We start from the raw sequence: 25,961 nt of genomic DNA, 5'->3' as shown, positions 1-25,961 counted from the left end.
TATGTCAATGCTCATGGTAAATAGCTAACATAAATCAACTTTATCCATAAAGACAAAAGGTGGGAATAACTAGCAAGAATTGAAAAAAAAAAAAAATTATATATATATATACATATATATATATATATATATATATATATATATATATATATATATATATATATGTATAAAAGACTACAAAAAAATACTGTACATAAGCTACTTTTTTAGCTGCTTGCTCATCTGTAACCTTTGATTTTCTTCCTCCTCTTCCTCCTCCTCTTCTTGCTTCCAGGCTATGGTGAGTAAAGGACATAAACAGAAGTTGTTGTGTTTTCAATGATGTGGGACGAGCTCGCACATTTTTTGATTTTTTTAAAATATTCAGCGTAGCGACGCCCACACCTTTGCTCTCTCGGGCTATGCTTCTCGCATACAAAATGAAATCATATTAACTCATAAAAGGAAGTCCTTGCACTCGCCTTCAAGGAGATTTTCCCACTGTTGACTCATGGAAAGAGCTCCTTTTCAGTTCTTTACGCAAGGTTGGTATGTGATGATCCCCGTAATGACGGCAGCTCGTAACATAGAGTGGTGTGGAATTTTGGCCATTTTCATCTCTGCACTGTGATCCAGTCAATATTTTTGACAGTTTAAAAATCATGCCCAACATCCACAATACCACAGACAGAGAGAACAGAGGGGAAGTCAAACTGTTAACCCACTTCAATTTGACGAAACGCTTACCTCCATAATAAACCCGTAATAAGGTACGCCGATTTCAATAGTAAGTTAGCCAACTAATGATGTTTAAATAAACCTCTTCCGTTTGCATCTCTCCCATGGTGGCGGCATGCACGTTCACTTTTTTTGGGGGGGTTGGGCGGTGGCCGGAATGGGGTCGGGGCCGACAATTTTTATGAATAAGGCCAAAGGGTCGAGCCCGGAAGGGTACAGGGATCGCGGCCGATGGGCGGGGACTGACCGGCAAGAAAGGGTCAAGTGTCCAGCTCCGACAGGTGGGTTTTCCTTCTTAACTCATATTCTGCAAACACAATATTAATCGGAATGACATGTTTCGACTAGTGGGCATGCATAAAACATGTTCTTGAAAAGAATACTTGGGTTGACTTCCCATTTAAGGTGATGATTAGTGGCTTATCGAAATCACGCTCTCTAAACATTGTCAAGTAAAGTCTGCTCGTCAACTAATCTGTTCAACTCCTAATGGTCAACTGTTGTGTGAGGATAGAAGAACCTCATCCCGACTCTTGATTTTTCTTTGTAGACCATGATCCAGTCCAGGAAGGCCGGTCTGTCCCACACGCTGGCCACGCGGTCTTCCCTCAAGGACAAAGAGCTTGTGAGTCCAGTTATCTAGTTGTGTCAGGTTGTCCCACAAAACATGAGTGCCACAGTTGTGGCTGCAATGGAGGCAAATAAACATCACTACCTAACAAGGTGTCAGTGGTGTCACTGGTGCTTGTTTGGCGTTTCCCAACAGAAGTGCCACGTGTACAAGAAGACGCTTCAGGCTCTCATCTACCCCATCTCCTGCACCACGCCGCACAACTTCGAGGTGTGGACCGCCACCACACCCTCCTACTGCTACGAGTGCGAGGGACTGCTGTGGGGAATCGCCCGGCAGGGCATGCGCTGTGCCGAGTGTGGCGTCAAAGTCCATGAGAAGTGCCAGGAGCTGCTCAACGCCGATTGCCTGCAACGTGAGTGGAAAGAGCTTCTTCAGCTCAAATCCAAATCAAGGGGATCACGTCAACATTTTTTGTCGTCTTCGTCAGGAGCCGCCGAGAAGAGCTCCAAGACGGGAGCGGAGGACCGGACTCAGCACATCATCATGGCCATGAAAGACAGGATGAGGATTCGTGAGAGGAACAAGCCAGAGATCTTTGAGGAGATCCGCCGAGTGTTCGACATGTCCAGGACACTCCACGGCCAGCACATGAAGAACATCAAGCAAAACATCCTGGATGGGACCTCCAAGTGGTCGGCCAAGATCACCATCAACGGTATGTTCTGGTCACGTTTCACTTTCTGTCAATGAGGTCCACTGCACAGGTACAGCGCTGTAAATGTTTGTCAGACTTAAGACACTGAAAGACCGTGTAAAGCAAATTGAGAGATTTGTTTCTAAATAACTGCTAAAAAGACTAAAAATTACGTCATACCCAATTGTGGCGCGATAGTGTTAAAACTGTTTTTCACCATTTCAATTTCTTCCTAAAATGTCACCAGATGACATATTTCGATATCTGGCAGGAGTCACTCCTCCCCCACTGCTTAAGAACTGGAGTGCCAACGTTTTCATTTAGTGGTTATCCAGAAAAATTGCACAATGCGTTTTGCTAGCTTGTTATATTACATCACAAAAATGCATCTTCTCTTCTGATAGTCTGCTGGCGTGGCTGCGTTAGAGTGCCTCGTTGTGTAAAATAAATTCAAGTGTTTATTTTAGTTTTCTTTAGTCCATTTCCCTAATTTTACTCATATTATTTCACTCTCTTATACAATAAAAAAGGCTTGGTGTCTAAGAATTTATTTATTTTAGTATTTATAGGTAATTTCATAGTTTTAGTGCAACTCAACATAGTGTATATTATTTCACTCTATTTTAAAATGCACGAAAGATTTGCATGTTTGCGCCAAACATCAATGTGTATTGCGTTTGTGGATGGCTGCAGCACAAAATGAGCGCACAGATCGAAAATTGAATTGAATTGGTGCTTGAGTTAATTGTTACATCCTGAGTGCGCACATGATAGAGAAAATGTGACTGTGCGAGAGGAAATAAACCCGCAAATTTGCATCACTGCACTCAACCGAGCCCTGATTCAGAAAATCCTCCGTGCAAATGAGCTCCCGGGCAAAAGTGCCGTCATAGTTGGTAAGTCCAGATGCATGTACTGTATCTACACACCAGTGTCACCGCAAACCTAACCAACTTTACCTCGCTGCAAACACGCTGCCACCTCCCGCGCATCCAGGGTGCCACTGTTACCACGGCAACCTGACACGTAGCAGCATGCAGTGGCAGTGGTTGTTGCCGTGACAACCATCACACCTTGTCTCCGCGGTCCATCAAAAGTGGAGACATCATTCAGACATTTTTCCACACTGAGATCTTCATAGATGCTTGAGTGGAGCTGAAATAGTTGCACAAGGTTGCTCACGAAGTTGTCACATTCACTGTCTTTGAAAATAGTTGATGTTATGTCTTAAATTAGTCACACGAGTGTTATTTTGCATGATGTGTGCGTGGCATATTGAGTAGGTTTGTGTATTACAATTTGAATAGTCCTGTTCTTCCTCTGGTGATTTAGTTGTGAGTGCGCAAGGCCTCCAGGCCAAGGACCGGACTGGTTCCAGTGACCCGTACGTCACTATCCAAGTGGGCAAGACCAAGAAGAGGACAAAGACAATCTATGGGAACTTGAACCCAGTCTGGGAGGAAAAGTTCAGCTTGTAAGTTTGCCCTTTTATATTTGTCACCGATGATGTTTTATTTGTATCTTTAACTTTCCGCTGTCTTTTCCAGCGAGTGCCTCAACTCGTCGGACCGCGTGAAATTGCGCGTGTGGGATGAAGACGACGACATTAAGTCACGGGTGAAGCAGCGGCTCAAGAGGGAGTCTGACGACTTCCTGGGTCAGAGCATCATCGAGGTCCGCACGCTCAGTGGCGAGATGGACGTCTGGTACAACCTGGGTGTGTATGCTTTACTGCGGCAGGGCATCATTGTCAACATGCTACGCCGTCAAAAGGACAAGATCTCATTCTGCTCCAAGTGCAAATATTTGAATTCTATACACGCGGTACTGACCCGGTTATGGACAGTTAAAGGGATGGGTGAAAAGCCACTTACGTCTTTGCTTTTTTAAAAACTTCTCATCCTTGTCCCAAAAATGTCTTTCCGTCCGAGACCGTTCCCTTCGTGGGACGAAATGCCCATCTCTGCATGTTTCTGCAATAAACAGAAAAAAATACAGACTGTATGTACATTGCCCAGCTGCACACAATAATAAACGCAAACGACAAATAAGCTGTAACAAAATGCCAAACATTAATTAGCAACTAAAATGGCAAACTATAGATGGGACTACCTCAGATAAACATCACTAGTGGCCGATTCTAGCCGTGGACTTTGCGTAATGGCGGCGCGCATAATAAGTGCACACTGCCCCACTTACGACAAACTTGACGTTCCAAAGAGGCACGAAACATGTAAATAAGGGCAGGGTACTCGAGCACAACTCGTTCTAGGTGCTCAACAATCAGAAAGGAACACATTAACATCCGCTTTTCGTGTTTAATACACTCATACAGTAACGCGGCGAACTTCAAAGATAGTCACAGAAAACGACAATACACAAACCGGCGCGATGAATAAACACACTATACCCGATACAAAGTCACTAGTTAGTTCGTGGGCTCACTTTGGTTCGGAGACGCACACGAACATAGCAGCACCGTTTCGAGATTTGAACGCACTGCCCGCGTCCATTTTGGATGTTGAGTTTTGCTCCCGCTTCATTTGTTATTGTTTAGTAGGGATGTAAAGATTAAATATACTGTATCGCCTACAGTCGATTGCGGTGGCATCTGTCACCGAACTCACGTATATTAAAAACCAAAAAAATAGTTTTTATTTACTCGTGAGTGACATCGAAAGAGCAAGAGCACAAGGGCTGAGTAGCGGCCATGCACCGCGTGTTGCGTTTTTGAGCTCGGAAATCTCTCCACCCAAAGTACAACATCACGCATTTGCCACAATACACGAACGGCAACACACACAATAAAACATAACCTACCTTGGTTGTTACAAAATACAAATTTACAGTACTGAAAAAAATGGGCTATGCGTATTGATGTGGTACCAGTTGTCTTTTGACGAGCTATGTTATGTCCGAGTTTTATGATACGTATCGCGTGAGATTTTTCTCTCCCATCCCTCCCGCTTCCTCTTCCTCCCTCTTTTTGTTTGAAAACTCTTTTAAAATTTGAAAAATCCTTTTTTTGTTTATCAAGCCTATGCATGGGTTACCATGTATTGTCTGCCTTATTCTCAGTTACAGGAGGGCGTAAATTCGCTGACAGCAGACGCGAAGATTTAGGCAGTCCGTCAAGTAGCATTAGTGGATGTCTTTTCAGACAGGCGTTCATAGCACTTGCACATTTGGCAACATATTTGACAAGAGACTTGGACATTTTGCAAGTGACTGTGCTACCAGTCTCAATTTTGACACAATATTTCCACACGCCTTGGGACGCCTGCAAGTTTTCTGTACCTTTTGATTTCAGTGTGGCATCCATATGGATGTCAATCAATCAAATTCAAGCTTTAAAATGCTCAGTGCCAAAGTCCACACGCTAGTCGAGTAGTCAACTAGTCAATTCAACCAAGTTTCCACAAATTATCTTGAAACATGTATAATGGCTTTAGAAAGAAATGTCTGAATTCACTTTCCAGGGTGTTTAACTGTCCGTACAAAGTACGGGTAGCATTAAGCAGAAGTGTCACTGTAGATCTGTACAGGACCCGGGTACTGAACTCCTTACACAATATCTATTTTAGATGTAAGGTGTTTTCCTCGCTGCAGGCTCAGACGAGCGCTAACTGTTGTGCTTTATTTTTTCCATTTACAGAAAAGCGAACCGACAAGTCGGCGGTGTCGGGCGCTATTCGCCTTCAGATCAGCGTGGAGATCGAAGGCGAGGAAAAGGTGGCGCCGTACCATGTGCAGTACACCTGCCTCCACGAGGTAAGGCGCTTGCTCCCCCTCTGGTTAGCGTCATAAGTGGAAACAGTACCTGAAGGGCCGTTGTGGTGTGGTCTGATAGAACATTTTCCACTTGGTGACGGACGTGGAGGGTGGTGGCATGGTCAAGTTCCCGTCGGCGCAGGGCGACGACGCCTGGAAGGTTTACTTTGACGAGGTGCAGCAGGAACTGGTGGATGAGTTCGCCATGAGATACGGCGTCGAGCCTATCTACCAGGCCATTACGTAAGGCTCCCGTCTGTCCTCAGTCATTCAACCTTACATTGACGAGGTGGTGAAAAGTCGGTGCCGATTCTGCTCTTGGTAAAAGTTTTGTCGGGTTGAAAAAAAAATCAAATTTGAACATGCGGTAAGTGGTAGCTACACATGCAGACATGACTATTTCAAGCCTCTATCCCAACGAGTGGCAAACATTTTGCGAGTGTTTTGAATGTTGCGTTCATGTCAGAGTTTGTCAGGCTTCGTTAAGTGTCGCAAATATTCCCAAAACATTCGCCAGTTGTTAGTTTTTAATTATTAGTGTTCTTTGTTGTTTTTTTAATGACCGTGTTGAATGCGACACCATTGCTATTTTTAGACTCTGCAGGATACCGTAGAACCGTAACACAGCCCAACCCTCCTCACATGCATATCTTCTTTATCTGTTGTGAAGAGTTGTGACCATCTTTTTTGTTTATATTCATGTGTATAAATTATTACAATTTGTAAATCAGGGCACCGTTTAGATTTGACAATGTAGTGATGTTTGTGTTTGTGACGCGTGTGTTTGTGTCCGGTCAGCCACTTCTCGTGCCTGTCGTCCAAGTACATGCTGTCGGGCGTGCCGGCCTTGATGAGCACGCTGCTGGCCAACATCAACGCCTTCTACGCGCACCCCAGCGCCACCACCGCCAACGTCGCCGCACCCGCCAGGTTCGCCGCTTCCAATTTTGGGGTGAGTTGACACGACCATAAATTTGCCATAAAGGAAAATGCAAACTTTACTGTAGGACAGCAGCAACCGCTTTTAACACTACAGGTCCGGGTCGGTTACAAAATACAATCTTTGTTCTTGTGAAATTGGAAGTTTTTCATAATAGTTCTAACTTTGTTCTCAAAATACTACATTTTTTTCTGGAAAAAAATTACATTTAAAAATTTAGATTTTATGTATTTAGAAATGCAGCTTTAGTCTAGTAAGATGTTATTCTTATAACATTGAAAATATTTTCCCAAAAAGTAAAATAAACGAAAAAAAAATGGATTTCATTGGGATCTAGATTTTTTTTCCCCTCAAATTCCGACTTCAATCATTTAATGTTACAATTTTTTTACACTTTTCTTTAAAAAATAAAACCAGTAAAACTTTATTCTCACAAGATTATAATCAACACTGGAAAAAAAAGTGTTCTTCTCTATATATTGCGAGTTTTCATAGCCAAATAACCTTTGCGTAATGGCCTCTGAATATTCTTTATTTTTCTCAAAAAAAAACAGAAATATCCTTTTCTGCAAAAAGCTGACATTTCTCCTAAAATTATTTTTAATTTTCCAAAATCTATTCATTTCAGATTCCATTGTTTACCCGAGAATCTAATTTTAAATCTCATTAAAACATTTTCCCAAATAAAATCTAACGTCATACTCATAGATTAGAAGTTATTCACAAAAATAGGAATGAATGTTGAAAAAAAAAAATCAGCTGAAAAATATGACTATTGTAAGATTATGACTTCTTATCGATAAAAATTCTTAAACGATTGCAACTCTTTTCTAGAAAAAAAAATATCACTTTATTCTGGTACTATTGTCTCAGGGGTGCCCCCCCCAAAAAACAAAATGCTACATTATAATTGTATGTGATTGTGATAACTGGTATGAATGTAATTCTTGTCACAAAATGAACCAGACCCAGAGAGCCCGAATAGAAGCGCTGGATTTCCGTCACCATTTACAAAGAGCCCCGAGCTCATTTGTGTTACGTGCTGTGTGTGATAGTAGACCGGTGTAAAAATTTCAGTCAAGACCGAATGACAGAGTGATCCCGCTGTGACCTGGGAACCCTGCTGACTGTTTGTAGTCCAATTACTCGCACACCACCACCAACTTGACTGAAGTCTAACGAGTGAAAATAGTGCAATTGCACCATCCCCCCGAGCCTATTAGCGAGCCGCCGTTCCGGGGACGAACCTTCAAAGTCCAGCGGACGCTTAAGGAAGGTGGCAGGAGCTGCCGGAGACCACCGCCATGGAGTCCTGACGCTGACCCGTGGACCCTTTGCGACCCCCAAGTAGAAGTGATGGCACTTTTTAATGAGGGAGTGTGCCAGTCCACAGCAGAGAGATTTGAAACACCTGCTGATTTGAACCTCATGTTGGGGATTTCCAGGAGCTTTTCAAAGATAAACTATTTCCATAGATTTTTTTTTTCCAATTGCTAACAAATTGGAACCTTGGAAACTTGACGGATGGATAACACAAAATAGTGAATATGGCGGGTATTTGCCATTGCAAGAGGGCGGAACATGGCGGCAAATTTACCACAGAATGCAAAATTCTGCAAAATCACCTTCAATCATTCAAAATTAACCCCCTGAAGTGAATGTAATGGCACCGTTAATCACGGGTAGACCCACAAAAAAAGTCTTAAAAAGGTTTCATTTGGCAATTTCTGGGGGTCCTTCAAAGGCAAACTTGGGTGAGGGATTGTTTAATTCAGCCTCCAAAGCCATTTTCATTCAGCAACATGAAATTTGTCAGGCATGTCTCTCATGTGCAGACCCACAAAAAAGTCTCCAGACGCCATGCCTGGTATTTGTCTTCAATATTTGAGGTTCAATTTTGACATTTCCATGTTTACTCTGCCCCCCCCCCCCACACACACACAAAAAAAAGTGTTTTACACTTTTATTTTTTTCTTCAACCACTGAAGCCGATTTTTCACAAATTGACCTTTAATAGCCATCTCTATCATCTCATCAAGCCATGCCAAAAACAAACAAGAAGACGACCATTTTGGTACAAAGCAGAAAAATTAAGATGAGTTCAACAATTTCTAGGGCTCCTTCAAAAGTCTACACATTTTGGAAAATTCAACCCCTGAAGCCAATTTCTCTTAACGACACGTAATTTGCTGTTCTAATATGAGTAGACCCACCAAAAAAAGACACGGGAAGTCAGTCATTTTGCGATGAAGCTGCCTTTTTTCACGTCAAGACTTCTCTGATGAACCTTTCACATTGATCGTTTGTTTTCGTGTGAGTGCGTACACCCGCATGTGTGCGTGTGCCTCACGTTGGATGCTGCTTGCAATCACGCACACTCAAAGAGGAAATATTTCAAGAGTTTGGCGGTTTAGGTGTTCTGTAATGCCAGGTAAACGTTTTATCCCAAAATGAAACGAAAGGGGGAAAACCCTCTCCAGCTTGTCGCTAAGCAACCAGCCTGTCTTTGGCTCCCCAATCAAAAGCGACATGTGATAGTTAATATCGCATTGAAAGATGCAGTTCTAGTTTATTCCTTACAGCTAATGGGAAGCATTTGTGCATCTGACTGACATTTACTTTTTTTCTTTCTAACAGAGGGACCGTTTTGTCAAGCTTTTGGATCAACTTCACAATTCCCTGAGGATTGATCTCTCCATGTACAGAGTGAGTGCCTCAATTAATTCCAATAATCAAAATAATTCCATTGAATATTAAGTTGCTCTACTTTTTTCATGATTCGGTTTTGATTAAAAAAAAAGTTTTTTCCTTTTTTTAGGGGTAACAGCATACATTTCCAGAGTCTTTTTTTTCTTAATTCTTTAGTTTTTAAACAAAAATTGACTTTTAGATGACTGGGTATCTTGGATAGAGGAGAGAAAAGAAAGTATGGAACATATATAAATGTATTTATGTAAGCATATATTTGAACATTTTGGGAGTGTATTGAAAATTTCCCCCCAAAATAAATTTCTGCATAAAAATGGAAATTTGTTTTATTTTGAAAAACCAAGTATTTCAAGTTTTTATCACAAAAACGGTTTAACAAATACTTAAATGTTTTGGTCTTTTGGGGGTAAAAAACACACACACACACACACACACACACACACACACAATCATAAGAAATACACACTTACAAGTGTTGTCAGATCAAATGACTTTTCATCACTATTTTATAAAAAACGGTGTGTGTATCCTCAGAACAACTTTCCGGCGAGCTTCAAGCCCCGCCTCCAGGATCTCAAGTCCACGGTGGACCTCCTCACCAGCATCACCTTCTTCAGGATGAAGGTTCAACCCCGATTGCACTCGTTTTATTTTCTTGCATTGACATTGCTAACACACTAACAGGCTCATTTATTTGACAATACTAATGACTTGAATGCTTCTCTGACTAAGCTTGAATTCAAGTGTCCTTTTATAACACGTTGATTTTTTTTTTTCCCCATTCAAATGTATTGAAAATCCTCTCCGGTCGTTATTTTTAATTTAGGTTTTTAATAGGTAAAAATAGCACTGTCTTGTAAAATTTAACTCCTAGACAATATAAAGACATTCATGTTGATGTTAGCCTGTAAGGGGCGTGGCCTAGTTAATGACATCAGGTTGCAGTCATGCGGTCAGTTGATGTTAGCGTCATGCTCCTTGAGTGTGTTTTCATTTTTATTTGCACGTTAGACCATTTTTCCCATTCAATAAACGACTTATCATTTGAAAAACACGGCGATGGCAATGACGTGGTCTTGTCCATGTGGTCCCGGTCCAGGTCCTGGAGCTGCCGAGCCCGCCCAGGGCCTCGTCGGTGGTCCGCGATTGCGTCAAGGCCTGCCTCAACTCCACCTATGAGTACATCTTCAACAACTGCCTCGAGCTCTTCAACCGCCAGTTCCAGACCACCGCGCCCGACGTCAGTAAACACTTTACTTACCGTTGCATCCTGTTTAGTTTGCATGTACACACAGTATGTTCAATGTCAAATTATAAACGAGAGACCTTTAAAAATGCATTTACTTGTATTTGTTTTCTTATGACGTTGTACTGATATGCTGTATCGAGATTCCCCCATTGGCCTTCAAACATCAACAGGTGCAGTTCTCGGGACTGTTTCAAATTCGCTCTTGAAGACTGTTATCACAGTCCCATAAAAAAATGAAATGAAATTAAATAAAATGCTACATGACTTAGACTCTTTTATTTTTTTTAAACATTCCACTGAGCCTTCAAACACTCAGTGGTATTTGTTTCTTTCTGTGTAAATGTGATGGTAACACAGACAGTTCTTGGGACTGTTACCTCGGTTCAATTTAAAAAAAAAAGAAAACATACTAAATTTACTGTTTCAAGTCCAACAGGTGACAGGTTCATGTTTCTGTACATGTCCATGTGATGGAAACACGGACAGTTTGATGGACTGTTTCAAGCTCCCCCGTGAATACCATTTTAGGAAAAGTCCTCAAATTTCAGCGTTGATTTTTATTCTTGCAGCCTGAGCCAGGAAAGAAGAAGAAAGAAAAAGTAGAGGGTGAAGAAGGGGAGGAGGAGGAAGAGGAAGAAGAGGAGGAGGAAGAAAAGAAAGAAGAAAGCCAGCCTCTGGAGGAGCAAGGCCCAAGCATCCAGAATCTTGACTTCTGGCCAAAACTCATCACGCTCATCGTGTCCATCATCGAGGAGGACAAGAATTCCTACACGCCCATCATCAACCAGTCAGTTTTTCTCTTCTGTGTTCTTAACTATTGTTTGGAAAATGTTGACAGGTGAACTCAGAATAAAAGCCCAAACTCGTTTGCTTCGCCTTCAGGTTTCCTCAGGAACTGAATGTGGGGAAAGTCAGCGCTGAGGTGATGTGGATGCTGTTTGCTCAGGATGTCAAGTACGCTCTGGAGGGTAAGAATTTCTGCTAACATTTTCTGCTATTGTCTGTGTCGGTCTTGGTCCATTCTAGTCCGTCCAGTTCTACCTTTTCCTAAGTCTTTTTTTTTTTTATTTGATCTTTGATGTTTCTCCAGTTTTGGCAAAAGGCGGTCGCTACCGCAGGAACGTTGGTGAGCGTTGGTGGTTAGCATTGTTTAGCCTGTTAGTCGTCACGTGAGTGTTTAGAACATATTCTTCGTCTCGTCTCATCAGATTTGGAAGATTTTCAACTTTTCTTAAACTGTCATATAAGCGTAAAAAAAAAGTCAACCATTGTTAATATTCAACCCTATAACCATTGTCTCTTCTCACCATCTTTAAACCTACCAAGTGTTAGCAAGTTAGCATTAGGTACATTTTTATTTCGAAGAATACCCAAACAAAAGATGCTGTAAAATTGTTGTTGAGCGTCAGTCGTGCTTTGGATACTCGGTTTCAGTTGTGTGATATGTTTTCAAGTATGTTAGCATTTGATTGATTCTTATTTGAAATACATAGTACCATGTAAAAAGTGTGATGTAAAACTTTGATTTAGCTGCCTTAAAGTTTTCTGTGTTCAGGTGCGTATCTTACCATATGTTAGCATTCCAGCGGCTAGCATGTTAGCGTTTGACCAACTCTCATAGTACTTTGTTTACCCAGCGTTAGCATACAGACTTTTTTTCATTTGAGATTTGTAGTACCTGATAAAAAGCTCTAACGTAATAATACTCTTACGATCTGTCGAAGCACTTTCTGTACTCAAGTAGCTGTCTTGCCGTTTGTTAGCATATTAGCATGCAATTGTTGTTATCATTTGATCAGTTCTTATTTGAAATAGTACCCGTCTAAATGGCAAGTTGTAAAATCCCAATCTGCTCTGTCTCGGAGCTTTCTGTAATCGGGTTGATATCTTGCTATGTTAGCATACCAAATGTTAGCATTTTACTATTTCAACTTGAGCACTTTTGCCCAGGAGAGCTTCCCAAATTGGGTGATCGATTGTATCATCCACGAGGTTAGCCTTTTCCTTTTATGCTTGTATGGCAGTTAATAATGCAGGGTGGTAGTGTTGATGTTCAATTTCTCTTGGTGTGTTTGAGGCTGCGTTTGGAGCGTAGCAATCCATCATAATAGCTTTTTTTTGCTGCGTCAACACTTTCTCCATAAAGTCTATCATCACCATCATCCTCCTCCTTTTCATATTTGCTGTCATTGTCTTTTTTTTGTTTTTTTGTTATTTTTGCCATTCTGTCGCCATGGCAGCAGCAGCAGCTCCCGGCACTTTCCGCATCCGCAGAATAGACTTCCGGGATGGTAAGATCACAGAATGGAGATTTAAGGATTATTTCAGGTCGTAGTTGTGAAAGAAATGGGGGGCCGTGCTTATAAGTAGGCAAAGGGGGTTGCTCGTAGTTTTAAGAAAGGGAAATTGCTGGCAAGAAGGTTGCTGACATGTACTAAGTTTGTCGTTCATTTGTGTTCCTCAGAGCACGATCATCATCGTCTGTGCAAGCCTTCCGACTACATGAATCTTCACTTCAAGGTCAAGTGGCTCTACAACGAGTATGTCTCGGATCTTGCCGCCTTTGCTGACGCCGTTCCTGAGTATCCTTCGTAAGAAGCCATCTTCCCCTTGTGGATCCGTCACATCCCTGGCCGCTTTCAACGGCTTGCTGTGGTTGTCGTCTCCAGGTGGTTCCTGCCGTTGGTCCTGGCCTGGCTGGCTGAGAATGAAGACGTTTCCATGGAGTTTATGCACGGAGCACTGGAGAGGGACAAGCGGGAAGGAGTGAGTCAATACACATGCAAGCTGTTCCGTTACTAAACGTACCAGCAATCTCCCCTTTTCCAAACTTACCAGCAGTCTCCTCTCCAAAACATACCAGCAACTTCCCCTGTCCGAAACGCTCTATTGTACATTTACCAAAATCCTACCTTTCCCCTCCAAAAGTCCCATTCTTGAAATGACCAGTATTGCTTGCTTTTCTAAATGAAGGAACAATCTTTCCCGATCATACTACCAATTCCGTATTCATAAACGTACCAACACCCCGCTTTCCTAAATTTACCAGCAAACCTCTTACCTACATTTACAAGCACCCGCACCCCTTCGCCTGCAATATTTGCTTTATTCATTTTATCCGTGACCCAATTTCCTAAATTTCCAAGCAATACCTCTTTTCCTAACTTTACCAGCAATCTCTTTTCCTTAACCTGCTAATGACACCACTTTCCAAAACCTTTTTTTCTTCAGCATGCCACCAAACCAACATTTCCAAACTGACCACCAATATCTCCTTTGCTAAACTTACCTGCAAACTCCCTTTCGAAATATGACCAAGTAATCCCCTTTCTTAAATTTACCGGCAATCGCCCTTTCCTAAACTTACCATCTTAACTTACTAGCTAACACTTTACTAAATTGCCAGTAATGCCCTTATCCTTAGCCTTTCTTTCCTGAATCCACTAGCTGCCACCTTTTTCTAAATTTGCAACAATTTCACTCTCCTAAACTGACTAGCAATCACCCTAATCCCTAAATTTACCAACAATCTCCCTTTTTCCTAATCTTACAAAAAAAAGTAAAAGCCAGGAGTTGAAACTCTTTTCACACTGTCAACTTGCCCGAAGTTGTGGAGAAAACAAAACAAAACAAAACTTTTCCTTCTTCTTCTCCTACCTGTTGTTTTCTCCCCAGTTTCAATCAACATCAGAGCATGTGTTGTTTTCCTGCTCTGTGGTGGACATTTTCACGCAGCTCAACCAAAGCTTCGGGATCATCCGCAAGCTGGAGTGTCCGGACCCTGCCGTGCTGGCTCAATACAACAGACGATTCGCAAAGGTGACGTCATCAATTGTGATATCATGCCTTGTGTGTTCAAACTCCATCGGTGGGAATTCAGTGAAGCCGAGTGAACGCAGCTTTAGAAGTGAAGACCCCATTTCCTGTCAACCTGGTAAGAACAAATGATTGCAGTTATTAGATGAAAGGATCGTCACAGTTAGTTAGAGCAACAAAAAAAAAAAAAAAATTGTTGCACTTAATCAAAATTTATCCTCACACTCAGACGAACACAATCAAAATTGAAGGATTTGATTGCGCAATGGATAAACTGAATGATTGTCATCATGGCTGTTATATCAAATGATCATCGTCATTGTGTTTGTCAGAATCAAGGATTTGTTGCACAAAGGATTACTATCGTCATACGGGGTTAGATGAAAGAATTTTTATCTTTGTCGGGCATTTAATCAAAATTTATCATTGTCATTGTCGAGAATTTTAATTTAGTTATTGGATTCTGAAAACTGATTTCTGCCGCCGTAGTCGAAAAGATGACCTTCATTATTGTAGTTGTCAAAACAAGCATCAGTCGCTCGATTAAAGAATTATTGGCGGGGTTATTTAAGCAAATATTCTCATCGTTGTTGTTGTTGGATTGCTTTTATCATCACAGTTCATCATAGTTGTTAAAAGAATTGCTTTTAATTGTAACAAAAATAATATTGCTATTGTCATTATTATCATCATTGTTTCTCATCAATGTTAGCTTGACCGATTATCGTATCTTCTTGTAGTTAGATCAACTCATTTACATGTATTGTTATCACAGATGTATTTTTAGTTGTTATCAGATCAAAAGATTATGATTGTTCTCTGAGAGGACTTTGATGTCCCATGACACTTCTTGCGTGACTTGGTTGCTCGTTTGCTTCTTGTTGTTTGTTCAGACCATCAGCAAAGTCCTGCTGCAGTACTGCGGCTTGTTGGCCAAAAACTTCCCATCCTACTGCGCCAAGGAGAAGATAGTCAGTACCAAACGTCAGAAGAACGCAACAAGGTGTTGGGAGGAGCGAACTTCACTTCATTTTGTCTTGTTTTTCTTTTTTTTTTCGTGTTGTTGTCATGTAGCCGTGCGTGCTGATGAACAACATCCAGCAGATGAGAGTCCTTCTCGAGAGGATGTTCGAGTCCATGGGAGCAAAGCAGGTTAGCGAGCTGTTAGTAGTTGTTGCTGAGTGTGTGTGTGTGTGTGTGTGTGTGTCTATATATATTTATACACACGCACACACACGCCCACGCACATTCATACATTTAGTATGAAGAGGGAAGACCACTTTTGATGCTTTTCAATCTGCTTTGAAGACATTTTGGTTGACTTTTCAGTGTTTTATTTTCTTGGCAGTTTACAGTTGAGGAGGAGAGGGTAGGTCACTTCTTAGATCCCCAAAGCCCAGCCTCCTTTTCCTCTCTTCATCAGAATAGTAGTTTATTGATGCGTGATTTAAAAAAAAAAAAAAAAAAGTAGCAGAGACGTGTACCCTGGTGGTATTCCCACTTGTGTGTGGATTGTTGTATGTGATCAGGCTTCAGCCAGCCAATACCCCCCCCCCCTTCCTTAAATTAGCAGCACTTCCCACTTTGTGAAATTTACCAGCATCCACCCAATTTCACTTTCCTCAATTCAGCAGCAACCCTCCATTTTCTAAATGTATTCTTACTCACTAGCAATTTTCCTTTTCCTTTATTTGCGAGCAATTCCACTCATGTGAAGCGACCAGAAACATTCGATTCCCAATGCCGCTTTCCCGAACTTACCAGGAAACCTTTTTCTGTAACTTACCAGAAATCGACCTCTCCATTACTTAGCAGTAACCCGCCGCCCCCGCGCCCCATTTTCATTAACTGACCAGAAATTACTTTTATTGGATTTTGAACATTGTTGCTTCTTTACAAAAGTTGGAGAATGAGGAAGAGGAGGACTTGGATGACGAGGTGGGTGCATCTGTCACATGATCGCAAGAGCCCGCCTCCTCTGTGAATGGGTTCAGAGTTTAAATGTTTTGTTGTTGTTGCTTTTTTTTTTTTTTTTGCATTTGCTCACCCCACCACCTCCAGGCCAACAATGATGTGGAAAGCCATCATAATGATGATGATGTGGTAGGTTTGCGATGCAAGCAAGATCGCTAACGGCAAAGTGTTTATTTTTTTTTCTCTTTTCATTAATGCTTTTTTTTTTTTTTTTATGGTTTCGTTTTTTGACTCAGTCAGGATGCTCGGACTCTGAAGGCTCAGAGGTAAGGGGAGGCAGCCATTTTTTTTTGTTTAGCATTAGCATGGTTAGCATTTACCCTTTATTGATGTCAAGAAGAGCAACAGGAAGTAGAACTAAATCCACTTCCTGTTTGTGACTTCCTGCCCCATTGTTGTTCACGTACATGCTCAGATGGACAACAAGGACAAGGAGGACAAGGTCCGACTGTGCGCGCGTGTGAGCGTGTTTGTGTGCACGTGCTGTGTTGAACTAGTGTAGGAGTATCTTGGAGTGTGAGCGTGTGTGTATGTGTATGTTTCTATTGCAAACTTTCTGGTGATTTTTTTTTTTTTTTATGTTGATATTTTTTATGTTTTGTTGTCATCCAAAAGATTGAAGAGGAAAAGGTGAGCCACCACAATTAACATTTCACAAAATAGATATCGGATCATTTTACATTTAAATGTTTTATACATGCGGATTTTTCCAAATTCTATGCATTTATTTCATTCATTGTTTTTTTTTTCCTTGTTTTTGTGAAGCTGAAATCTGACAAGGAAAAGGTGTGTGCGAGTTTGTGCGTGCGTGTTAATGTGTGTGCGTCTGATTTCTCACGAATGGACTTTGAATCTTAACAATATACTTTTATGTGATTTGTCTTTATTCATCTTCACACAGTTGGAATCTGAGGAGGTGTGTGTCTGTGTGCGAGTGTGTGAGCGTTAGTGTGTCTGGACGTTTGCTTATCAATATTTGTAGATGCATAATTGTGTGTCTGGATTAGTGTAAGTGAGCGCTTGTTTCTCAGCTTTGTGTTTCAACAAATGTGTGTGAAATAGCTCCTAAATTGTGTGTTGAACAGTTGATGTTCAATTATTTGTGTGTGTGTGTGTGTGTGTGTGTGTGTGTGTGTGTGTGTGTGTGCACATTGAATAGTGTCTGTGAACTTTTTGTTTTTTTTAAGTCTTTGTTTCGCTATTGCCTGCATACCTGTACATTTACATGTTTCTAAGTTTGTGTTCGTGTGTTTGATGTTTGTGTATCTATATAAGTAAATCTGAGTGCATGTATTTTTATGAGTGTATGTGACAGAACAATTCATTTGTTGTGGGCAAATATTTATTCATATGCCTATAATTAATAACACAACATAGGTAAATACCCACATACTAGTGAGTGTGTGTGTGACGTGTGTGTGTGTGTGTGTTGTTGTTTCAGGCTGAGAAAAAAGACAAAGAGAAACAGGTTGGTTGTTGATTTTTCGTGTTGCCTTCCTTTTGCCTCCTCATCCTACCTTGCTTCCCTTCGACGCGTCTGCGAAGTAGATTGAAAAGTTTCAAAAAGTAGACAAAACCTGGCGCCAGACCACGACACGTGTGCCATCAGGCATCCAGACTGGCAACTAAAAAGTTGCAGTGTGGAGAGTGCTGTTGAACCCACCCTAAAGGTCCCCCCAACCTTTCCAAATACTCACTCCTAGCATTTTTTTTTGGGGGGGGCTAGTGGTCCCTGAACTCACATTTGCGTGTCTGTGTGTGTGCGCGTGTGCGTGTGTGTTATAGATGGACACGGAGGCTGCTGACATACTCAACGATCTACAAGTGAAACTCAACGGTGTACTTGACAACTTCAGTATTGTCTTTGCCAAGAGGTAAACACACACACAAACACCCCCCCCCACACACACACACAATGTAACAGTCAAGTGACCTTCCTTGCTGGGCGCGTTTGCTGGATGGCGTCTTCGTTCCTTGCATGCGTTCAGCTTGCAGGCACGCATCAGCGCGTGCATGCGTCAGATGGCGGAGCTGCTGTACCAGATGAGAGGCCCCCCCAACCCCGACACGGCCGAGGGGGACGCCGACACCATGTTGAGGCCGCTCATGGAATTCCTGGACGCCAGGTAGCGTATGCTCACCTTTGTGACATCGTCCCTTACAGCAGCAGCGTTCTCATGATTGCGCATGCGCAGTCTGAGCGTGTTTGCAGACGTGTGCGAGAAGGCGGTCCTGAAGAAGATCCTGAAGGACTTGTGGAAGGCGGTCCTGGGCGGGCTGGAAAAGAACATTGTGTTGCCACAGAGTAACGACAGCCTGGTAACGACAACAAACATCCAACGTGGACACTTTTGAATCCTGACCCAGCCGTGAAACACAAACCCTCATTTGAAACCAAAACCTTAATTTGAAATCCTAAGGCAAGCGCAAAATGGAATTTAAAACCCTAATTCTTGCTTGAAACTCTCATTTGAAAGCCCAGCCCTTGTTTGAAATTTTGACCCAAGCTTGAAGCCCTGATTTGGAAGTTTCATTATCATGAAACCCAAATTAAAAACCCCAAACCTTCCTTGAAACAGTCACCCTGGCTTAAAATCCTAATTAGAATCCTAAACCAGGCTCAAAAGCCTCATTAAAATCCCTAACCCTTGTTTAAAGTCGCTGTTTGAAACCGTAATATTGCCTGGAACAAACACAAACTTCAAAACCTAATAGTCGTTTGAAGCCCTTAATTTCAAATCTTTGAAATCCCTGACTTGAAATCCTGACATGTCAGCATCTTTTAACCTCAGATGGGTTAGCACATTTTGTCGGTCTGTCCTCATTCCGTGAGGGCATTCTTATTCATACAAAGCCGCTTGTAACCGAGATCATGTTCTTTCGATCACGACCCACTGCTCGCGGCCATAGGCGAGGGTAGGAATGTAGATCGAGAGCTTTGCCTTTTGGATCAGCTACTTCTACACCACGACCGACCGATACAGAGTCCACCATGCCGGTCCTCTGTCCCCAAAATGGGCATTCGTAGAAGCTCTCTACTGCCATCTGCTGGTGGCCATTAAAAATGTGTTTGCTGTTACTGAGCCGAAATCTGACAAAAGAAAAACAACAAAATAATCATTGCTCCCGGTGACTTTGCAGGGTGCGCAGATCCTCACTGCCGCTAAAGGACTCTCCAACCTCAAGGTAACTCATCTCAGGCCGATGACTTCAATAATGCCGATAACGACGGTGACATTGACTTTGTGTTTGCGTTTCAGGGTGGCGGTGGCGGCGGCGGCAGCGAAACCAAAACGCTGACACCCAAGCAGTGTGCCGTGGTGGACGCGGGCCTGGAGAGCCTCAAGGTAGGTGCAGCCGGCTAGTCACATGACTAGGCCTTCAAACAAAGAGGTGGCTTTCGCACAAGTTGAGACATTTTAACCCAGGAGGAGAGTGAGGGGTTCAAGTCTGAGATAGGTTTTCAAAAATCAGGCTTCTCATGGTTTCGCATCTTTATCCTGAAATACCCTTGGGCTGAGTAGGATTTTATTTATTTATATATATTTTTTTGCAGCAATATTTCCATGCCGGCGGAAATGGCCTGAAGAAATCTTTTGTGGAGAAAAGTCCCGAGTTGTCGTCCTTGCGTTACGCTTTGTCGCTTTACTCACAGAGCACAGACGCCCTCGTCAAGACTTTCGTCACCACGCAGCGCGAACAAGGTGAATGCACGCGCACACACACACACACACACACACACACACGCGCACACACACACACACACACACACGCGCGCGCGCGCACACACAAACCCAGTTAATGTACGCGTGCACATTTGTCCCTAGTGCACAGCGGCATGGGCATCAGAATCACAGCCAACGAGAAGGTTCGACCTGATCGAGGTGAGTGCTTAAGCCCCGCCCCCTGACTGATATCATCAGTCAATCATCAATCATTTTGCTTTGAACAAACTTCAGTTTCCCTTACATGTACAAAATGCCTGAATGCAATACCCGACCGAGTAAGAAAGATGGTTATCCGTGTTAAAAGTTGACATTTTTTTTTACAACCCAATTTCAGTGAAGTTGGGACACTGCGTTAGGCATAAATGAAAACAGAATACGAACAGAATGATTCGCATATCATGTCACGCTTGGGGTTGTATTCCAAATTAGTTTCAAGTCAGTGTTAGAGTTTTGAATGAGACTTTCATTTTAGGGTGAGGGTTAGTTTTAAACAAGACTGGGTTTTAAATGAAGGTTTCGAGATAGACTTACGGTTTTAAGTTACGATTTCAACCAAGTTTTATGGTTTCAATAAGTGTTTCAAGCCTGCTTAAGGATTCTCTCTCAAGGTAAGGTTCTCAGCCAGGGTTAAGGTTTCAACTGTAGATTTCAAGCTACGGTTAGGGTTTTTAGTCAAAGTTAAGGTTTCAAATTCACGTTTCAAGCCTGGGTTAGGGTTTTGACAGGGTTCAGGTTTCAACTTAGGGTTTCCAGCCTGAATTAAGGTTTTTAACCAGGCTTAGGGTTCAGAGCCAGAGTTATGGTTGCAAATTTGGGTATCAAATAGGGGATATGGTTTCAAACCAGTGTTTCGAGGCTCCGTTGAGGTTTTAAGTCAAAGTTAAGGTTTTAAATTAGGGTTTGAAGTGTGAGTTAAACTTAAATGTAAACCCATGGTTAGAGTTTCAAATGAGGGTTGGGTTTTGAAAACGCGGTTTCAGTTTTTTGTTTGTGTTTGAGGTTCGGGAGTGGAGAACCCAATCGGTGAAGTCGTGCTGCAGGTGGACGTCGTCGCCAAGGAACGCAAAGTCAGCGTCAAAGGTGACGACCGCTCCATTCACATTTAACAGCGTCAGAGTGACGTTGGAGACTAAGCGAACGGTCGCCTTGTCGCCCGTCAGTGATCGGCGTGAACGACCTGCGCTGGCAGACGTCCGGAATGTTCCGGCCCTTCGTGGAAGTTTCCCTGCTGGGCCCTATGCTGGCCGACAAGAAGCGCAAGTTCACCACCAAGTCCAAAAACAACTGCTGGAGTGCAAAGTTCAACGAGAGCTTCCAATTGTCAGTCGCACACACGTGACAACACTCGTCACAACACAACATGCGTCCTAAAAATGTATTCAACAAGGTTCCACTTTGGGTTCGGATCCTGTGTTTTGAACCTTAGTGTAGCGTAGGTTAGGGTGTCAAGTGAAGGTTTTGAACAAGGCTTGGGATTTCAAATTCAGTTTGAAGACAACTAGAGTTTCAGAACAGTTTGAGGTAGGGTTTCAAAAATTTAGAAATGAGTCTTTTCAGCCTGAAACAAGGGTTCGGGTTCAAAGTTAGGTTTTCAAACAAGAGTGAGGATTTCATCATTGGAGATACAAAACAGGGTTGGGGTTGGAAAGGAGGGTCTCAAGCTCGTTATTGAAGCCAGTGTTTCAAGGCTAGGTTAGGGTGTCCAATTTGGGTTTTAAATAAAGGTTTAGCGTTTGAAAGTAAGGTTTGCAGACATGTTTAGGATTTCAAAGTAGTTTTAATTTAGAGTTGAAAGCAAGGATTAGGGACAAAAATTAAGGTTTACAGCTTTGAGACTGGGTTGGGATCTCAAATTAGGGCTTGAAATAAGGTTTGGGGTTGCGGATTAGGTTTGAGGCCAGTGTTAGGGTTTGAAAGTAAGGTTTCAAGATTAGGTTAACGGTTTCTAATGGGGTTTTAAATAAAGGTTTAGGGTTTGAATGTAGAGGTATAGTTAAGGTTTCCCGCCAGTGTTAAGGTTTCAAAGTCGGATTTCAAGAGTAGGTTAGGGTATGAAATGACTATTTTAAACAAGATTCAGGGTTTCAATTTAGCCTCTGAAGCCAGGGGTAGGGTTTGAAATTAAAGTGAGCTAACAAGTTTATGTCCGTTATGTTGATTCTTGTGCACTAACGTGTTGTGGCTCCTCGCCAGCGCGTTGGGCAAAGAGGGCAGCGAGTGCTGCGAGCTGCAGGCCTCGGTCAAGGACTACTGCTTTGGCCGGGCTGACCGCGTGGTGGGTGTGGCCGTGCTGCAGCTGCGTGACCTGGCCGGGCGCCGCTCCTGCGTCTGCTGGTGCCCCCTGGGTCCCGCCGTCCACGCCGACCAGACGGGCACCACTGTGCTGCGCATCTTGGCCCAGCGTCCCAACGACGACGTGGCCAAGGAGTTCGTCCGGATCAAGTCGGAAACACGGCCCCCCGAGGAGGGCAGGTGAATGAAAAACGGACGCTTTCCCAACGGGCGTCCGCCAATCGCCAGTACCGAGGACTAAGAGATGCTGGAGTTTTGGAGGATTATTCTGTGTTGGGATTGCAGCTGTTATTGCCTCGATGTGTTTCTCGGACCAAAGGAAGTCCCTACTGATAGAGATGAGACTTTAGAGAGGTCCAGGAACCGCAAGTACCAAGAACAACGAGGTTTAAGAAACTTTAGGTGGGACTAGACATTTTTAAAGGACCTATTGTGTTGAGACCTTAGGAACTATTGTAAACATTTAGCTCGAGGATTAAAAAATGTTTACCCGACCATATCTCTGATTGTGAACCTTTAGTTCCAGGAGCTACAGAACCAATAATTCAAGGTTCCAGAAAGCTTAGGTGGAACTAACAACTTTTAGAGGACCACTGATTGTTTGGACCATTGGAACTATTGGCAAAATCTAGCTTCAAGGCTAAAAGATCAACCTCACAATGGCTTGAAATGCAACTTTTTAGGTCCAGCAACTATAAACATCAAAAACAAAACGTTCCTGGAGCTGTAGGTGGCTTTGAAAGACCATTTAGTCTTTTGACCGCAGGAATTAGTGCCGAAATGTAGGTTTGGGGTAACTGATATGGCTCAAAAGAAGGTGCTACTGAGACAGGTAGTCCCATTAAGAGATCCAGGAACTATAACGAACCAAGAACTAAAGCTGCCTGGATCTACAGGTGGAGCTGGCAACCTTGAGAGGACAATTGAAACTTTTGTCAAAATTTTGTTCCCAGCGCCAAAAGTTGACCCTGCAACACTTCTGATTGGAATTTTATAGGTCCAGGAACTACAGGTACGAAGAACTGAAACTGCCTGAAACTTCAGTTCTTGATAACTGAAGCTCATGGTGTGTTTGGACTGCAAGAACGATTGACAACATGTAGTTCTGGGGTAATTTATTGGGGCCAAAAGCAAATCCTGGTAAAGTATTTATAAATTTTTAGAGGTCCAGAACCTTTTGGGCACAAAATACTGGAAGCATTTAGTTCCACTACAAGTACCAAGATCTCAATTTCCCACCGAATTCATGGTGGAAATGACGTTTTTAGCATCTAGTTTTCTAGCTAAAAACAAAGTAGCAGGGTAGTTATCGTGAAGAAAAAAAAAACTACTTTGGGGTTGTACTTTTGAGAAGCCCAGGAATCTGGAAACTACATTGCCAAGGACTACTTTGCCAAGAAATTAAAACCTCCTGGAACTCTAGGTGGTGTGGAAGTTTTGCAACAGTATTGTCTAGATGTATTTCCAGTGTAATTTATTAGCACCAAAAGAAGAGGGTAGTACTTTCCAGAGGCCCAGGAACTACAGGTACCATGAACTAAAATTTTCTGGAACTTTGTTCAACAATATTTCCTGCAGTTCTAATTGTTCTGGAGTAATATATCACGACCAAAAGAAAACCCTGCTAAGCATTTTGGAGAAGTCCAGGAACTAGAAGTATCAACAACTGAAAGGTTCCGGAAGTATTGTCAGGGGTCATTTATCGGGGCCAAAATAATACATTCCTCTAAATTGCCCATCCTGATGTTTACAAATTTTTGTTTTCTGCATTGTTTGAAGAAGCTTAATGCTGTTTTTTTTTTTTTTTTAGCATCAACCTGTGCTCTTATGTATCGTACCTTGAATGGCAACCATTTTGCAATCTTTTGTCACCATTTTATTGGTGGAAAAATAACATAGTAGCTCAACAAGCGCTTTGAAATGTCATTTGATGTGAAAGCATTTAGACAGAATGAGATATTAGTTTAAAAAAAACGCTGTAATGAGGAGCCGAGTCCCCATCTGGCGGCTACTTTGATGACCTTTTTTCACTCTGTGTCCTTAAAACTGGTGCTTGATGACTACACTTGTGGATTTCAAAAGGCAGGAAAGCAAATGTTTTATGTAGCAGTGCGGACATAAAACGACATCCTCATTTTCTTGCTGCCTTGAATTCAAACTGCGACGACTGCTGCCAACACGAGGACGTGCATTCAACACCGCGACTTTTCAAAGGGTCTCAGTGGGCGTTTTGAGTTGGATGTTAATGCGTGACATTAGTTAAGACAACTGTTGTATATTTACGACGCCGTGTGTGTTTACAACGTGCCAAGTCATCCAAGAGCTCCTCTTGGTACATGTCTATACACATGAAGATAAAGAAATAAAAGCATGTATTTGAACAATGTGTACAAACTGCGGTTATAAGAGTGAACACTTTTGCCATGTATGTAATGTGACATATGGGGACTGATCAAATATGTAATTAAGTCATTCAACAAATCGGGTGATATAATAGTGGAATATTTTGTCCATAAAATATTTATGAATGAAGTCAAAGTGTGGTCTTTTTTTTAAGATAATATATAGAAACTCTGAAATAAATGAAAATTCTGTTCTAGCATCCCAAAAGTGTTGTTATTTTATGACAGTGTTTGTTCAAACAGCCATTGCTTGGAGTGTAAGACTGCTACACCAATGCTGTTCATGAGCCTGTATGTAGCATTTCCCATTAGGTGTTACCATTAAGCAAGCAAACTTTAAAGTGAAGTTATGTCATTTTAGGTACATTCGTAATTTGCTTTATTTTACATTTTGTTTGACAGTGAACTTAAATTGGGAGTGGTGATCTGGCCTTGTGCAGATTAATTTGAAATCTGGTTGGTTAAAGAAACAGTCTTATCGTAATACATTGACTAGCAATACTGATTGTGAAGGCCCCGAGCAGATTATATTGACATAGCAACACAGAGGCGGCAATCTGATTGGGCAAAAAAAAAAGTGCGGGTGGGGAGTAAAACTTTTTTGTAAAAATGTCTCACGATTAACTTAAAATATGATTTGATAGCCCTTACACAACTTTTTGTCATTCCTCAAAATATAGTAGTAGCGGTGAGTAAATGTCTCCAAGGGCGCCATAACGGACTGGTTATTGTATTAGGTGACTGGTGGGAGACAAAACGTCAAGTCAAAAGGTGTTTCAGCTTCGATACGAAACCAGAAGTGAATATACGAATCTATCTTGAGTTGTTCCTGTCGCTTCGCGAACCTTCCAAATTTGCTAACTCGTGTCTAAATACGGAGAAATACATGTAACATATCGATTACAAAATTGTTACTTCCTTTAAATTAGTATTTTAACCTAACGGCTAGTTTTAAACTGTTACCTTCGTTTTTTTGAGCAAGGAACGAACCCGAAAGTAAATAACAGCGCCCTCTTACGTTCTGAATCATCCTTTCTCGAACTTGACCAAGTGCGCAAATTACTGTGGTAATTCTTTTGAAAGCAACATTACGAA

At 42.1% G+C, this 25,961-nt stretch overlaps 1 protein-coding gene and 1 long non-coding RNA gene across 2 annotated transcripts in view; one reads left to right on the top strand and one right to left on the bottom strand.

Annotated features, from left to right (window-relative positions):
* The window catches only part of LOC148343799 (uncharacterized), a 71,150-nt gene extending 46,154 nt beyond the window's left edge, over positions 1 to 24,996 (top strand). The window contains exons 15-53 of the mRNA XM_088289799.1: positions 1,268 to 1,342; positions 1,484 to 1,703; positions 1,779 to 2,006; positions 3,318 to 3,459; positions 3,533 to 3,702; positions 5,641 to 5,756; positions 5,836 to 5,999; positions 6,555 to 6,708; positions 9,334 to 9,402; positions 9,940 to 10,029; positions 10,505 to 10,645; positions 11,224 to 11,441; positions 11,537 to 11,622; positions 11,745 to 11,780; positions 12,898 to 12,945; positions 13,119 to 13,245; positions 13,324 to 13,420; positions 14,330 to 14,473; positions 15,364 to 15,441; positions 15,545 to 15,622; positions 15,819 to 15,839; positions 16,373 to 16,408; positions 16,532 to 16,573; positions 16,681 to 16,710; positions 16,860 to 16,886; positions 17,060 to 17,074; positions 17,210 to 17,230; positions 17,346 to 17,360; positions 17,886 to 17,912; positions 18,230 to 18,318; positions 18,433 to 18,570; positions 18,640 to 18,763; positions 19,586 to 19,630; positions 19,705 to 19,791; positions 20,001 to 20,148; positions 20,272 to 20,328; positions 21,172 to 21,252; positions 21,333 to 21,492; positions 22,366 to 24,996. Of these exons, the coding sequence (XP_088145925.1) occupies positions 1,268 to 1,342; positions 1,484 to 1,703; positions 1,779 to 2,006; positions 3,318 to 3,459; positions 3,533 to 3,702; positions 5,641 to 5,756; positions 5,836 to 5,999; positions 6,555 to 6,708; positions 9,334 to 9,402; positions 9,940 to 10,029; positions 10,505 to 10,645; positions 11,224 to 11,441; positions 11,537 to 11,622; positions 11,745 to 11,780; positions 12,898 to 12,945; positions 13,119 to 13,245; positions 13,324 to 13,420; positions 14,330 to 14,473; positions 15,364 to 15,441; positions 15,545 to 15,622; positions 15,819 to 15,839; positions 16,373 to 16,408; positions 16,532 to 16,573; positions 16,681 to 16,710; positions 16,860 to 16,886; positions 17,060 to 17,074; positions 17,210 to 17,230; positions 17,346 to 17,360; positions 17,886 to 17,912; positions 18,230 to 18,318; positions 18,433 to 18,570; positions 18,640 to 18,763; positions 19,586 to 19,630; positions 19,705 to 19,791; positions 20,001 to 20,148; positions 20,272 to 20,328; positions 21,172 to 21,252; positions 21,333 to 21,492; positions 22,366 to 22,648 (3,927 nt within the window). The 3' untranslated portion in view covers positions 22,649 to 24,996. The remainder of the gene's footprint in view (positions 1 to 1,267; positions 1,343 to 1,483; positions 1,704 to 1,778; positions 2,007 to 3,317; positions 3,460 to 3,532; positions 3,703 to 5,640; positions 5,757 to 5,835; positions 6,000 to 6,554; positions 6,709 to 9,333; positions 9,403 to 9,939; positions 10,030 to 10,504; positions 10,646 to 11,223; positions 11,442 to 11,536; positions 11,623 to 11,744; positions 11,781 to 12,897; positions 12,946 to 13,118; positions 13,246 to 13,323; positions 13,421 to 14,329; positions 14,474 to 15,363; positions 15,442 to 15,544; positions 15,623 to 15,818; positions 15,840 to 16,372; positions 16,409 to 16,531; positions 16,574 to 16,680; positions 16,711 to 16,859; positions 16,887 to 17,059; positions 17,075 to 17,209; positions 17,231 to 17,345; positions 17,361 to 17,885; positions 17,913 to 18,229; positions 18,319 to 18,432; positions 18,571 to 18,639; positions 18,764 to 19,585; positions 19,631 to 19,704; positions 19,792 to 20,000; positions 20,149 to 20,271; positions 20,329 to 21,171; positions 21,253 to 21,332; positions 21,493 to 22,365) is intronic.
* LOC148343800 (uncharacterized) lies at positions 135 to 4,653 on the bottom strand. The gene is made up of 3 exons (XR_015842476.1): positions 4,431 to 4,653; positions 3,860 to 3,958; positions 135 to 275 (listed from the first exon to the last, which is right to left on the bottom strand). It is a non-coding gene; the product is annotated as an uncharacterized LOC148343800 (long non-coding RNA).
* Positions 24,997 to 25,961: the final 965 nt, after the last annotated feature.

Source organism: Idiotropiscis lumnitzeri, chromosome 1, assembly GCF_059441095.1.
Source record: "Idiotropiscis lumnitzeri isolate Australia: NSW breed Sydney's pygmy pipehorse chromosome 1, RoL_Ilum_1.0, whole genome shotgun sequence".
NCBI classification, from domain to species: Eukaryota; Metazoa; Chordata; class Actinopteri; order Syngnathiformes; family Syngnathidae; genus Idiotropiscis; species Idiotropiscis lumnitzeri.
The sequence above is the reverse complement of the archived record's forward strand: the minus strand, read 5'-3'. Positions and strand labels throughout refer to the sequence as shown.